General features: G+C 39.5%; 1 protein-coding gene across 1 annotated transcript; it reads left to right on the forward strand.

Moving 5' to 3' along the window:
* Positions 1–8919: 8919 nt before the first annotated feature.
* On the forward strand, positions 8920–14278 carry cd93 (CD93 molecule; the record flags this gene model as incomplete). Its single annotated transcript, XM_080513152.1, has 1 exon — positions 8920–14278. The coding sequence occupies one exon, from the start codon at positions 8920–8922 to the stop codon at positions 10636–10638; it is 1719 nt and encodes a 572-aa protein (XP_080369278.1). The 3' UTR covers positions 10639–14278.
* Between the last annotated feature and the right edge of the window lie 2782 nt (positions 14279–17060).

Here is a 17060-nt window from a genome sequence, read left to right on the forward strand (position 1 = left end):
CCACCGGGATCTTCATCATCCTCACACAGACATGTAATTTACCTGTGAACAAACCCCCGCCTGTGCTTTCCATCTCTGGATCCTTTGAATGTGCGAAGATGTTCGGACACTGAAAACAAGCAGCTGTGAGAAGGAAAGAAAAAAAGAAAAGCAGCTCAGCCGACTCAACCTGAAATATTGGTTTTACATTTACCTTGGTGAATTTACTAATTGTTTGCAAGAAACAAACATTATGTCAACACGTGACAACCAGGATCGGATATGTGAGAGGGATGTATCACAGCAGTGTGTACTGTCTTAAGCTGCATTGAACGCTTGGAACTAGACATTCTTGTTGATGGTTGGAAAACTCTGCAGTGATAACCCACATTTCAGTCACACAACAGGTAAAGCTGCTGTTCATGCACATGAAAGAGGAATGTCTAAATATTGCAGCAGCAGTCAGAGTCTGTGAATACTGCGGAGACGTGGCTGATTCAGATTGATTGTTTGCCATTTAACTCAAGACACACACTTTTCCCAAGAATTCCCTTTGGAGTACATATATAATAATAATTTCCATTGAATAGCGGTATATAAATATATGTGACAGACTGACGTGTCACTAAAGACATTTGACTCTCCTCCACCTCACAGACAATCCCGTTTTTCCAAATGTGGCTGGCAAGAATTTAAAGAGACTTCACTGGCTTTTGCATTTGTTTAAAAAAAAAAAAAAAAAAAAGTCTTGTTAAAAGTGTCCTCGAAAGAAGTACAAATGCTGGGTAATTTTCAGAGAAGAGATTTTACAAGAGGGAAAGGGAGTGTGCCTGAGGCTCAGGTGACAGTGTGTCATATTCTTCCTTTACAGTGAAATTCCTTTGGACAAGACACTGAGGCTCAAGTGATTCTTTTGCACAAGCACCTTGTATGAGCATGTGTTTGAATACATGAATGCAACTGTAAACAATGTGAAATCGTGGCATATAAGTGAAGTTAAGTTGCCTCATTGGGGACCCGGTGTGTTTTCTGTATGTGATAGCGATCGAGAGCCGAGATATGCATCTCAAGCCGCACTTTGGAAAACAGTCCAGAGGCCTCAGGATAAGCTGAACCTCTCGTTTTCTAAGAAATGTGCACCTAATTATCAGCTTAAGTAAGAAAAGAATGAATCCCTGCTTACTTTTGTTGGAATATTTGACAGTTGAATTATTATGACTGTATTTGTATGGTGATTTCGAATTCACTAAAAAAGAATTAAAAAAAAAATCAAATCTCCTGAGGAAAATAATTCTTCTGCACTTGAAGCATCCTATTCATGGTTATACCTGTCAGAAGCAGTGGTGCAGTATTCAGAGAGCAGACGGGGTTTAGGGGCCCCACTCGAGGGCCCGGAGGGGTGGTGATAAGTGTGGAGATAAGCAGCAGTTTCACCTTCCAGGAATATGATCACTGACCTTCCTTCTCAAACTTCACGCCACAACCACTACTGCCTGGAAATCTTACAGTGAGAAAGCACGTTTTCATTTGTTTAAATGGGATCTATTTAGAAAAAAACATGGATTTGTTGGATTAGCAGCACAGCTGACTGTGCAGGTTATGCCAATTTAAAAATGCTTCCAAATGTTCCTGCCAATGCCAAAAGAGCTTATTCTGCACTTTGCAAACATGTGAGACTATATATTGCAGATGTATTTTACAACAGTATATAAAATATCAAATAAACAGACTTTTCATCAGAATAAGATAAGATCTAATCTGTCTAACATAATGATGGATAGAATAAAACATCATGTTGGATAAGTTGTGTTTTTTTAATGGCTTTAATTTGAAATCATAAAAAAGTCTTACAAAATATATGTTGACTACAAAAAACCCTGAAAAAATTTTGTTTATTTGACACTAATGAGACATTGAAAATATTAGAAAAATTAAGATCTACATTTTATGAACTCACCTTTTAAACAAATGCAGTAAGTAAATTATTTATTGCCCACCATTCATACATTCATACACAAGGCAATGTCCAGTACTTTACAAGGAAATAAAAGAAATACAAACAAAGCAATTAAGAATTTTAATCTTAAGTGATTAAAGGAAAAAGGAGAAAAAGTAAAGTAAAAACTTTATTACGTAACAAAATAAGTCAAATCTATTGTTAACAATCCGTACAAACCTGCACTTGGCGTACATTCAAGTTAATTGCCTTATTGTGCTAAAACCTTAAACCCATTATTACACGGTGTACTTGCCAACTCTTGTAGAAATACTCTTGACCTGAAATATTCTACTTTACTTAAATTGTGTAGAAATTACAGCATGCCTTTAGACTTCTTAGAGGTTACTTAATCTCTGAGGGATTGCAAAGAACCTGCAGTGACAGACAAATGAGCGCCTCATCCGGGGGAATGGTATTCAAAGGCTAAACCTGCTCCTTCATGTATGTATTCTTTATAGGTGTTCCGACAGCCTGAACAGGACAAGGCCTGTACTCCACGTGACTTCTGCTATAAGTAAAACAGGGAGAGCTGTATTTATAAGCTGAGTGAAAATCAATTTGAGAGGGGGGGCGATGTTTTTCATTCAAGCTTGTATTTCCACACGTGTGACACACTGCAGTGTTTTCACATAGCATAGACTGGCTGAAAGCAAAGAATAGTGTCACATTTATACAAACATGGGATCAAACATTTCACAAGTTAAGGAATAAACTATAAAAATCTAAACTGACTCCTCTACGTGCAAAGTCCCTGGAATTACCCGAGACTTTTTGTACTTCTGGAGTCAAGGCTTGATTTGCAAGACTGCACTAGTGACCATAATAATTACCTGCACAATGCAAACTAAAAATACAACGGGGTTAATACCCTTGGATTAATGTGCTTCAAATGTCACCTCAGACTTAAGCAGACTTTATCTTAAAATGTTTTTCCTAAATGTGTAATGCTATTTTATGATGTAATTTTGGACCATTTCATGGCCATGACATAAGTCGACTACTCTCCAGCTGAGTTTATGGAAATGAAAACATTTCGTTTTAATTTGTGACTTTAATGGTGGAGAATATGTCAGCAAGTTCCAATGTCACATTGGCTGCAATTTTCAGAATAGCACTGGAGTAACTTGGCTGTGTTTGTTTTATTAAATGTGTCTATGAGAATGAGAGGGAATCTTCTTGAGAGCATGGAGATTAGTAACTGATGTAACTGATGTAAGTTACAGTTCAGTCACTCCTAATTTAAAAATAAAGTCAAATTACAAATTAAAACTTTATCATGTCAAGGAAGTTAAATGTAACACGTATTTAATAAACTGAGTATCTTTATTATTAATGCATTACATGGACAACGTCTTTTTAGACTTGACCTGGATTCTTAACAATATACCTGGATTTTCTCGAAGATTCTTCAGGTGAGGTTCTTTAATCCAGACCTGCACTTGTTTAAAGAGACAAAGACTCTTTTGACAAGACTAAGCGCCCATTGTATTTTTTTTTTAAATCCTGAGCAGAACTCTTGTCAAACATACCTGAGAATGTTTATTAAGCAGCTTCAGATTCTTTCTGGGAAACACAGACACTTAATAAAACCAAACCTGGGACTTTTTAAAACACCTTGACGCATAAAGTCACACTTTAGATTTTAAAAAACATACCTGGACTCTTTAAAACATTCTTGGAATCACATCATTTTTCACCTTTGATTATCGGCTTGTTCATTGCAGTTGTATTACTTATTAAAACATCAAATCATTCAGCTAATATATTTTTGCCTGGGTTTAACATGGGTTGGGATTTCAATATCTTCTTTTGACAGGAAGAGAGGTTGTTTTAGATGCATCATCAGAATTAATGTTTGTATATTTTCTTGCCCTTAATCACATACTTTTGTTTAGAAATACTGAGTTATACACTGCTTTAAAACTACTGCAGCTGGAGAATGCAGTGGAGTAGAATGACATTTAAGGGGTTTTTTTCCCGTCAGAAATCCCTTTCTTTTGTGCCCCACCGTATTCCTCTCCCATTTTGATTTTATGGTTCTCACGTATGCAGAAATGAGTGCCTCATGACAGACATGTGAATCTAACAAAAAGGCCTCTCCATATAATAGCACGAACACTAATCCTGTCACTTTATTCCACAGGGACATTCAGTGACTCTTTTCTTTAGTCTTTCCAGCGTTGCACCTTTTGTGAAAGTGGGATTATCCTGGCCTCGGGTCAATTTACGAGCTGTTTTATCTCCCGAGGCTTTCACTGCAGCCAGCACTGACTGACAGATGAGAGCTTGTGCTTGAAAGACCTGACATTTAAAACTAGACCTGCTTGTTCATGTACAAAGTTCAGAAGGCAAGCAAACAGAGTGAGGGGGATGGGATGTACACACTAATATGCAAAGCAGGGAGGGCTGCATTTGCTTATCCTATATGAAAATGAGTCTGATGTCAAGACGTAAGGAAACATGCTATTGAAGGGGGGGGACTTACAATTCACCTTGCTCCTTTTGTTGCTGTTTGCACACAGTTTGGTACACATTTTGACTGCTGCTGTATAAAGTTATGTGAGGTCCCGATTCAGCTCAGTTGTGAATGACACTTATATAAACACGTGAGCAAAAGTGATATGCTGTCTTTGGTTGGGAACCACAAATCTGTGGTAAAGTTTAGGACACAATAGTTTCTGGTATTCTGCTGGCCTTTCCTTGCAGCCCTGGATTTGAAGTTATCACAACTTGTGCTGGATGCATGATCTGGAAAGAACCTATTTCTGGTGTCTGACTGTTGTGTGGCGTGTCAGAAATGTTAAGGTTTATTACTTATGTTACACTCTCAAAACTGAAAATAGCTCATACAAAACCCACCAAAGAATTACAACAGTGCAGCGAAGCAAAATCTAATGTATAAACTTATAAAACAACACCATAATTATTCTAATTAAAGTGCAGGCTTGAAAGTGTTTCGAGATGAAAACTATACAATCTTTGATGAACCCAGGAGGAGACCTGCATCTCACCCATATCTATTTCTTTCTTTCCATTTGTATTTTTGTTTACATTGGGGATAGAGTGGGGGATTATGAGAGGTGGCCGGGTAGGATCACATGTCCTTGAATGAATGAAGAGCCTCTGCTTGTAACACGTAACACACTTTTTGCTGCATTTCAATGTGTGAAGAGGTGTCAAACCCTTTTTAGTGAAGCATATTATGCCTCAGTAGTCCACCATGTTTTTCACAACATACATATCACAGTGGGTTTTTATCACATCTTCAAAGGTACAAAACATTTGGCCACATGTAGCTGGAACACAAAAAATATAGTTGGCTGGCTGACAATATGATCAGAATAGGTTGTTAAATTCTTAAAGTTAACTTAAACCTCGACACATTTTTACATGTGTAGTAATCCTGATCACCTGAACTGACCAACATATATTGCAAGTAATGTCATAATTTCTCACAGCTGGCCAACCGGTTCAGCTTTCTTCTTATGTAATTTAGTCGAGTCTCCTGATTGTCTCCTGAGCTGACATATTGTTTCTGCATCCTAATAGTTGCGCAGCCAAACGTGATCATTTTCAAGGTTTTTAAAACGAAATCTCTTTCTTGTGAGACCCGAGTCCATTTGAAATGTGAGCATCATCAAAATGTCAGTCTCTGTGGCAGAAGCAGAGTCAAATGTGTGTGAGCTCAGGTCAGTGCTGCAGCTTCCTGCCATTGAAGAGCAGTCATTTCCTGCTTTTTAAACAAACACCAGTAACATTTTACGTAGTTAATGTACTTCACAACAACACGTTTGTGTGTAGATTTTACTTCGCAGCCAATAAAAGGATGAATTTGAATATTAGAATATGTCTATTTTTTATTCTGTCCTGAAAACTGTTGCTTTAAACACATTAGAAAAAGAGATTTTGTCAACGACTGCAACTACGTCGGTACGCCGATTGTATTTTTCGCGACCATATTTTAAGGTGAGACTTTTGACAGATTCGTTTGATAATCACAGCTGTCATTGAGTTGTACAAGAAATCTGACAGTTGAATGTCTCGGGTGGTTTTCGGGTGTTCCTCAGGTATTGTGGTGTTTTAAAAATCAGCACATGACATCAAATGATTGTAGTAGTGTCATTAAAATAAGGAGAGAGTTAATCATTCGTGAACATGAACATGCCGACACATGCCTGACAATGCATTAAGCAATATTAGGAACAGATGTTACATGATAAACTGGCATTCTGTCCATCAAATCACTCTCAATGAATTATTGAATTATGGATACTAATGTAATGGAGTGAAGTTTAACAATATTATTATTATTTCGGACATGTAAAGCTTGCCGTGTAGGAAAAATGGAGTGTGCTATCACAAAAAAAACAACAAATTTTTTTCTCTTTTTTTTTTTGTTTTTGTTTTTTGCTTGTTTGTTTCTTCTTTTTGTTTTGTACATGTTCAGAATTTTTTTTTTTTTTAAATGCATTAATTCATTTAGTTCTAAGTGGTACTAACAGCCTTTTGATGGGTTACATTTCTTCCTGGATTCCTGTGGTGTAATCTTGATGCCGCATCCTGTTTAGCTTTGATATTGTTGTCCAACAGGATCAAATTATGTGGTATGAGCTAGCAAAGTGTGATAAATATGAAAGATTAGATGGTTAAGGTATCAGAATGTCAGATTTATTTTTGCAGTGATCAAGCATCAGAATTACTACTGAATGAATAAATGAATGAATGATGCAGGGCAATTGCAGGGTCTGTTTCAGATACTTGGACTTTGTGAAGTAATCCCAGCAGAAAAGAAAAACCTTGCTCAGTCGACGTTGTCTTAATAGCAGTGTGATGTAGATAACCATGTAGAAATGTGTCTTTGGGGAACTTCTTTGGAAATAGACACTATTAAGCTGCCTGTGTGTGCGCAGAGGGTGGAGACAGTGTCTAACTCAGTTTCCTGTGATTGTAGTTGTGGCACGTCCTGTCATTAAACAAACACGGGAACTCTCTGGATTCACATAAATGTCCTTGGCACTCACTACCCAAACAGTGCATTCAACATTAAACATGCTCAGGTAGCAGTCATGCATGCCAGCTTTTTTTTTGTTATGGATCTGAGGCTCCAGAGGTCTTCTGAGGCTTCTGTCCATCTTTGTTTTTTACACGGTACATCCGTGGAAGAAGATATTCTCAGTATGATAAGTCATGACATCCTGCCAAAATACTGGTCCTATTCCATGAGACACATTGAAGGAGGCATTTGGCGTGTCTTCAAACTTAGTTTGTCATGATGTAAAAGGGAGTGACACACCACAGATATGGTTCAAGGCAAAGAGTATTTTTAAATGGATATCATCACTGTTATATAATTTTTCACAGCCTCAGCCATCCTAGAGTGCTTCATGTTGTTAATCACAAAAAATTTTAATTTAACTATATATAGTGAATTTTAAAGTAAGAGCTACTTGCTCCCATATGTCAGCCACCTCTTCTACTTTTCTGTCAATCCCAAAGGTTTCCTTTATTGGAAAATCTGAGGAAGTCTGGCATTTGTGGGACAAAGGCACATGTGGTGAATGGCAGGCATACTCCCAAGTTAGCTCTGCAATGACTTCAGTACGTGATGACACACATGTCTGAGAATAATGTTTTCCACACTTAACTTAACAGTTAAGGCTATAACTGGATAAGTTACTCTGATACGACCTGAAACTTCAACCAACCAGATTTAGTTTGTGGAACGCACTTCAGAGAAAAGTAAAAGAGTCAGGAACTATCTTGGCATTCAAGAAACACATAAACGCTACAATAAAAAAAAAATGAAGAAAAAAAAGAAAATTGGATTTGAACATAAATAATGTGAGATATTTGAGTTGAACAAACGTAAAAATTTTGGTTTTGTATTTGTATATAGTAAATACTGTATAGAAAATACACAGAAATATCTGTAAAACTGTAAATATTTAGAAAGTTGGACATGCACAAAAAAAACAGTAAATGTGACAATGAAGTGATTGTTAGGTAACAAAGGGGCAGCTATCGTAAGACTGATATTCTCTTCTGCTCCTTTTCATTCAGACTGTGTCAGATTGGAAGTTTTGTTGCGGGAGGTGTTTTCTAATTATCACTTTTGAATTAAATAAATAAATAAAATAGAATGAAGGGTGGTATGTTGTGCAGCAGCTGCAAGAATGTAAAAAAAACAAACAGTTAAAACTGTGAAAACACCGCAAAAACAGTAAAACATAGTTAAACAAAAAAGCAATAAAACATTACACAAAAAAACAAGACAGGTAAGGGTCATTAGCAGCAATCTTGGTCATTAAGTCAGGTGTATTTCAGTGAAAACAATCAATGGGGTAAACAAAGGTGCAGTGTGTAACACCACAATCAATCAACTAATCAATCAATCTGTCCTCTGATAATCATTGACATCCTAAAATGTGGCCACCTGCTGAGGACTAGCACTACAAACTGAGTGAAGGTCAGTAATACTCCCTGTGGCAGCAGAGTGTAGGTCACAGGTTCATTCCTGGCCACAGCTATTGTGTGTCCATCCACACAGTGTGTAGTGGCAAAACGACCCACACACTCTGACCCTTGAGTGTATGTGTATTGTGAGGCACCACAATTAAGGGAGTCCACTTAAATGCCTGAATCCTGCTGGAGCCGGAGACATCTGGAGAAGCAGTCAAAACACTGCGGGGCCTTTCATTGTTTTTCTCCTGCAAAACGGAAGAGGTCAGCAGGGGAGAAAGAAAGACTCCAGAACTGCTGCGAAACGCGATTTCCGCCTTTAGTTTGTGTCCCAAACAGGATACTCCAACATGAACGTTTTACTCATACACATACACACACACCACTTGTTCTCTGGCTCCGAATGGACAATCGTACTTCGGCCTCATTTCGCTCTAAACCTTCCAGGGACGCTCTGGATAGAAGCTTATTTGTCAATCTCCATGGCAATTATGTTTTTTATAATTTTACTGCAGCTAATCTACAGCTTTGAAGGTCTATCAGGAGCTGATCATGAAACCCTGTGCACTTCGGACGCCTGCTTCACCGCACATCTGGAGAGGGTGAGCTTCGGGAAGGCCCAGCAGAACTGTAGAGACAATGGAGGCTATCTGATGACACAGAGGGACCGACAAGAGGAAGACACACTGCTCTCTCTTCTCTCGCTGATCCAGAGGCAGCATGACGACAGAACGCTCAAATTTTGGATCGGATTAAAGCTGCACAGGCAGGACTGCGTGCTGCCTGAGAAGCCTCTCAGAGGTTTTAAATGGGTGTCTGGAGAGAAGCATTCCTTTTACTCCAACTGGAAAAAGGATCCAGTCACCACATGCACAGAGGAGAGATGCGTACGAGTGGAATTCAGTTCTTCCGGTCAGAGTGTATTGAAGTGGGCAGCCGGGCCATGCAAAAACCCTTCTTTTTACGCATGCAAGTTTTATTTCAAAGGGATGTGCAGACCCTTGGCTTTGCTAGGGCCTGGACAAATTATGTACACGCCACCTTTCTCCAAAGAGCCAGAAAAGAGTCAACTGAAGTCCCTTCCACTCGGGACTTATGCTAATATCGAGTGCGACAACCAGCAGCTGCACTTCTCATTGTGCAGGGGAGCTGGAGACACCTACAGCTGGAAAAACCCCGGCCCCTTTTGCAAATCAGGAAAGCAAAGCTGTGCCTTATACAACGGCGGATGTGAGCATTTGTGCCATCAGGAGGTCGACGATGTGAGATGCTCCTGTGAAGAAGGTCACGACTTGGAAGCGGATGGCCTCACCTGCCGGATGAAAGATTTGTGCGGTCCCGACACCTGCGAGCACGAGTGTGTGATGGGGGTGTCGGGATTCTTCTGCAGATGTGCCGATGGGTTTGTGCTGAGCGAAAACCGACGCAACTGCACCGACGTCGATGAGTGCCAGGCAGAGCCCTGCGGTGATCATCTGTGCGTAAACACACACGGCAGTTACACGTGCACTTGTCGAGATGGCTATCACATGGTGAATGATGAATGCAGTGACGTGGACGAGTGCAGGCAATCAAAGTGCGACCACGGATGCTCGAACAGCATAGGCTCCTTCTCCTGTCACTGCGACGGAGGCTTCGCTTTATCCAAGGACGGCTTCTCCTGCGTGGATATCAATGAATGCGTCGCCAGTCGCTGCGTCGCCGAGTTCATCTGCGTCAACACCGTGGGCAGCTTCGCGTGTACCAATCCACACGGCTTCCACGTGGAGGCCGACGCGTCGACCCTCGCCCCGCGCGTCACCGTCACAGCGTCGGATGAACCCGCTGACGAGCAGACACAGGAGAACTTCACAGAGTCTCTGAGTGGAACCTCAGTGGAGCTCCAGCACCAATCGCCCCACACGGACCCCCCGCTGCCGGAGCTGGTGAATGGGACTCGGGGCGATCAGCAGGGCAACTCGTCCTCGTCCACAGGGCCCGTCAAGGCGGTGAACACCCGGGTGCTAATCTGCGTCCTGGGGTCAGTCATCCCCGTGCTCCTGCTGCTCGCAGTGACTCTTTTCATCGCCATCTTCCGATGCAGCCGTGCCAAAAAGGAGGCCAAAAAGACGACTACGACCGACGGCTATTGCTGGGTGTCATCCGGTTTGGATCCACGTTTGGAAAAACTGTACGAGTCCATCTTAACTGATGACCTATGACCACAAAGGTGCAAAGACGTCTGCCTACATGGATTGTGTTAATTTAAGTAATTTATGTTTTTGCTTTTCATTTGAGCTTTACTATTCGAGTGTTACATATCATAAGGACATATCTTCCAAGAAGCAATTCATCTTTGATGTAGAAATGAAAGAATAGAAAGAGCAGAGGAAAGAAATACTGGTGTTTAAAGATGATTTTAAACTGAAATTCTGTCATAAAGGGCAGTTCACGTAGTTTGTGTTTGGAAAGTATTAAACACTACGTTCATGAATTTTTTTGAGAAGTTCAGTATTGATGTTTAGAATTATCTCTTTACTACATTGTGCAAATAAAATAAGATTATATATATTTACCTCTTAGTATTATAGGACTGAAGTGGAAGGAAAAGTAAAAATTGTACTCATGAATACAGAAACAGTAGCAACAAAATGCACTTGAAGTAAAAGTAATATGTTGTGTGTGCTGTGCTGTGAAATGTATAAAACATCACTAGCATTTATATTTAAAGTGGTACTCAGGTTATTTTTACCCAGTTTGGGTAGATGGTAAGTATATTAACTTAAACTACAGCTAGTAAATAAGGTGTGTAATGAACTGAGTAAACGCTAGAAAACTATCACCTGAATATATCTGTCCTTAAAGGTCTGGTTGGAGGATGTGAAGAGAGCTTCACTCTGTAAAAGAATACAAGATTCATAATTAATTTGTCAAAAATCATCTGAAACTGAGAAACTGTTGTATTTTTGTTACCATACAAAGACTGTGGCATATCTACAGAGGGGACGTTAACATTTATTTTGTCTGTTCTGTCTCATAAACTTAAAATGAGCACATTAAGGGAGTGTTAATTAGCTTTTCATGAGCTAAAAGCAAATGTTTCCTGTTATTGTTTGTTGATGTGTAATATGGACCATCATGTCACTCGTGTGTAAATTCAGCCATACAGCCAGGACAAAATGAAATCAATTGTCTCTCTTGAAAAATGAGAGGAACATGGTGTTCTTGACAGTTTTTATTTTGCTTGCACATGTGTAACATATAATGTATGAATTGTTTTTTATCGGCTGTGAATAGTTACATGTATAATTATGGAAAAACATGAATATACTTATATAAATGCATATGGTCTTGCTCTGGCTTATTACTTTAGGGAAAAAAAAACTGGCAGATTAACTTCGAACTTTATCTGGTTTCCTTCCTGCTCATTGTCCTGTGGGACACTGTTTCCGGAGTAGGTAGCCACAGGCTCCCACTTCCCCATAACCATAAAAGAGCCAACAGTGTATTTCTGGTGCACACACGACAACATGGACTGCTTGCATCTCAGAGCGTCTGTGTCGCGGAAAGCGACGACGGTGACTATTTTGATGTCTGCCTGGTTTTCAGTGTGTATAAATACAGGATTTGGCATGAGGGAGTCTGGCACTTGTAGGCCAGCGTGTATTGAGGACGACTGTATAACCGTCAGCCTGGACAGAGTGGACTTCAAAGCTGCAGAAGAAGTGTGCAGACAGAGCAACGGGGAACTTCTGTCCTTCCAGTCTGAGAGTGACCAGAGTATCTTTGACCTTCTGAGTCCTCACCAGTTGGTGGGAAACCTCTGGATTGGACTACATTTACCAGCCGGTGTGTGCAGCAACCTGTCCGCCCCACTGAGGGGCTACGAATGGACCTCTGGTAACACAGACAGAAGCTCTTTTCCATCGTTCGTCTGGACAGACAGCGTTCAACTCTGCTCTGCACACTGTGTGTCTATTTCAAATGACAGAAAATGGACAGAGAGACCATGCTCTGTGAAAACCGACGGGTTTCTGTGCAAAACAAGGCACAAAGATGCGTGTCAGACACAGGCCTTGTCAGACCCAATATTTTTCCCAGACCTTAAAGGCTGTTCAAGCGGCCCTTGTGAGCACATATGCAAGAATGTGAAGGGGGGATATACGTGCTCTTGTTTCTCTGGATACATCCAGGACAGCAAAGACCCCCAGCGGTGTGTCTTGCACTGCACTCAGCAGACCTGCCCCGCCGTGTGCGAGAGGAACACGGGCAGCTCCTGCTTCTGTGCCGACGGCTTTCTGCTCGACGACAATCTCTGCGTGGACATAAATGAATGTGCGATGGACTACTGCGATCACAACTGTAAAAATTCTCCCGGGAGCTTCACGTGTTTCTGTAAAAAAGGATATGTGCTGAAGGATCAAGTCAAATGCGTGAAATCTGAACTGGTCGCCACAACTCCCGCTACTGCGGAAGTTCTTATACCACAGACAGCCAACAGCAACAAAACACTGGGGTCGACTGGGTCGACTGGTGGGTTCGTCTGGATTTGGATTGTGGTGGCTCTCACTGTGCTGTTGTGTATATTTGTCATTCGGTTTCATGTGGTTAATCGTCAAAAGCGCAGAGAACAGAGTTTGAACCAGACGTCTTCTGTTCCTGCTCCTGTGGACAATATTGACTGTTAAATGATGAACTGACTGATTGTGATTTGGGAGGGTGTAAATACCTGATGATTCCTGAATGTAGACGAGGCATGATGTAAAACAAACAAAAAAATCACAGTGAAGAATTTTTATCGGTGAATAAATATTTGTAAATAGAAGATGATGTAACGCAACTGAAGCATTGGATGAAGGAAAATTGAGAAACTGCTTCACTTGGCTGGTTTTCTCTTTTCTTTGGTCATTCAGCATGATTCTCATTGAAGCCACAAACACAAGTTGATTCAGTTTATTTTAACAATAACGACAATCATGTCAAAACATTTACATGTTTGAATAAACAGAAAAAACAAACCTAAATAATTAAATGGAGTTTATAAATGGCTGAAGGCAGGAATCCCGACACAAATAAAGACACATTTTAGCCAGAAAAATTTGACTCGCCTCACTTCCTGTCCATTTTCCCTATGGCAATTATGGCAATTATGATGAAAAAAAAATGTAAGTTACTTTTAACGATGATTCACTGCTTCGTGGTGTAGGGAGTCAACATGGTCGTTGAAGAAACAAAAAGTTTGTTTTGTTTTGAGCTGTGAACACGATCCACGATAGTGGGGTAAATATTGACAACATTCTGGTAACAAACAAGCAGATTGGTCTCTTACTTGATAACGCTGTTAGATTTACCTTGAAATAAAACTTCACTGAACTCAGTGCTGAATTCAGCAGCTTAGTATCCTGCTGCACCAACCACCTTCTGCTCAACCACACAAACAATTTCACACAAATAGTTGAACTCTGAAATTCACTTTATAATGAATGGTAGTAAGCAGTTGTAGTTTAGAAACAACAAAGGAGCCCAGTATCAGGTTGCTGCCTCCACCCTGCTTCACTGTCAACATGTCTGACAAATCTGAATTATTTTTCCAGGTTCCAGTTTTGGAGTCCAAGGTTCTCTGTTTCCAAGAGGAAGGTCTTCTGTGGTGTAGTCAATGTTTGAAATATGCAATTCTTGTCTTACTCGTCAGAATGTCAGAACACGAAACTATCACAACTAAAATCTATGAATGCTGATTTGTATTAAATGTGTGAGTATGAATTTAGAGTTTCTTATATTTCTGTATTTGGACATCACTTTGTGATTTGATGTGTTATTTATGTGTTTTGTTATGCAATAAATGCTTCTTTCTTTTTTTTATTCACTCACAATGGCCCATTATTGTTACCTTTCACTCTTTCACTGCCATCCACTGGCCAAACGAGGGAACTGTTTACAAAATAAAAATCATTCTGTTACAAAAAAAGCTCCATGAGCAGCCTGTTCACAAATGTTTTTAGAGTTTAAAATATGTGTTTATGATCAGCTCTGTGGCATCACTGATTCTCATTTCTCTGTTATATATTCTCAATTAACTGACAATACTGAGACATGTCAGCTAAGAAAACAGGAGTTTCAACCTCCATCCATCCATCTTTTCTACCCAGGTTGTCCTGACATTCATACTCAATTTTATATTTTCTGGAAATTCTGAGACACCAATCAGTCTAGAATGTATGTCTTTAGACAATGGAATGACATTGATCTGATTGATTCACATCAACCATTAATAATAAATAGTAATATGAAGCAATTTGCAATACCGTTAAACTGAACTGAACTTATGTGCAGATTGTACCATATTATTTGCAATTTTGACACTATTGATTTTTTCTAAGATAAAGCATCATTCTGTCCCCAGCATTTAACTGAAGGCAGATTCTCGCAGCATTCTATCAAGAGATCAGTTTATATTTGCTGTGACAAATTATTTTGGTCACAGATTTATCTTGACACGGTTTTGTTATTACTGACATCTTTCTTTTAATGGTCTGGTTTGTCTGACATCATTAGACGCAAGGCCACAAGATCTCAGCTCCCTGGAGCTGCCACAAGATGCTGCCAATGAGACGATTTAGTGATTCCTCCACTGTAATCACAGACAACAAATGAGTCTTGAGTCAACATCTTCCACCCATTAGGAAATCATATACAAATGTGGATCTTATGGTCATGATGATGCAACATATGCTGATAACAATGGCATAGAATTCGTCAGCAGGAGGGACAATTGATCATTACCTACATTGCTTCCCCCTTATCGTGTTCAGCAGACTTAACTTTGTGCTCATTTCCTCTGTTCTGCCAGAGGAGAATCGAGATAAAGACTGTTGTCGAACAGGAATTTAATAAGTGACACATCAACAAGTCTGAGTAAGGAAACAGCACAGGCATAAGCAAAGATCAGTGGATTTGTTTGTAAAGGTGAAAAAAGGAGTGCTTGGTGTAAAGAAGTGGGTGAACCTCTTAGTTTGCTGATTTAGTCTCAAAGTGTGTTTACAATTAAATCATAGGCAGAGCTGCCACAGTCCTGAGGCATTTAAAAAAAATAAAAAATATTACAGCTTAAACCTTGTGTTTTCTTTAACTTGGTCATGAAACCAGATACTGCTCATGTAAGTTCAGCCTCAATGAAAAGACAAGCTCTAATACTGTGATTACAGGCAGGCAAGGTGTATCTGAAAAAGGGTTGGACAGAGCCGATGGGAGCACTCTTTGAAATAATAACACCTGGAAGAAAAGGCCAGACTAGTCATGTGGGGAAACACAGCACAGGACCCGTTAATGGCCCTGAGTATAATCAAGTATAATCAACATGACTGAGAGAACTTGTTGCGGGAGCAGGTTCAGGAGACAAAACTGCCCAAATGTCACATGACCATCTGAAACAAGGTGAAAGGCTCAGCAATAAAGGAGCAGTGGAAAGAGAAAAAAGCAATAGAGAAACAAGATTATTAAAGAAAAAAAGATCATATGACGAATGGATACTAAATAATAGTATTATGTATTCAAAGCAAATTTTGAATCTACAACATGTACAGTTCTCAGTGTCTGCTCGGCCAAAGTATAGATACATGCGAGTAAACAGCTTATCTAATAGGAAGCAATTTATATATAAACATATACCTGTACATACCATCCTGGACCACAAGGTGATGCTGTTTGACAACAGAATTCCCATTCACAAGACGACACATTCTGTGAAAAGTACAACTTATAGTCCATAAAATACTGTATGTATCATGGTGTACAATAATATAATGTTTCATGACAATAGGATCTTCAAAGGCTTTTGTATTATTTAGTTATTGTAGATATATGTTTACAAACGTCATGAATCCCCAGTAAGTCTGTCACAATATCAGATTTTCGCTTCACAAATATTGTGGTTTGAAATAAATCCCCACGTAAAAGTTTTTTTTTTCAAGTATATATATAAACTGTATGATGGAACAAAATATTACAACAAACCCCAAACTGTGTTGTTAGCATATATGCCTGAAACTAATGTTCATCAATACTATCTCAGATAGGGAGGGCTGTTAATAGGGCCATAGCTATGCATCTTCCACAAACAATAGAAATAAAAAAAATAACTATAGACACACAGGTATTGGAAAAACTAGCAAACGAGCTTGTGGTAGTGTAGTGAAGGGGGTAATAAATTACATTCACTTTAATCAGTCTGATCACAACCATGCACTCCTGAGGAGCCGCCTTGTGAATAAATACAAAAAAGGATGTTTTCTCATAAGCTGGACAATGACCGTCTGAGAGTCAGAGTTGAATCATATCATACAATTATTGACAGACTTTCTTCTGACATTTAAGCCTCTTTCGTGATTATAGATTAGCTGGATTGTCCATTGATGGTCACATAACTACAAACATGGCCATACTGGAACACAACCAATCAGAACAAATGTCAGTAAAACATATTGAGCAAATCAAAGGCAGCCATTGAAGGAGGGTGCTTTTTTGAAGGTTTTTTTTTTATTATTATTGTCCGCCTTTGGGCCGTTTTTGCATGCATTCAACCCTTCTTATTAACTACACAAGTAGGAGCAGTGGACTTCTAGAAGTTAAGGTGACACTCCTCTAA

Source organism: Blennius ocellaris (genome assembly GCF_963422515.1).
Source record: "Blennius ocellaris genome assembly, chromosome: 17".
Taxonomy (NCBI): domain Eukaryota; kingdom Metazoa; phylum Chordata; class Actinopteri; order Blenniiformes; family Blenniidae; genus Blennius; species Blennius ocellaris.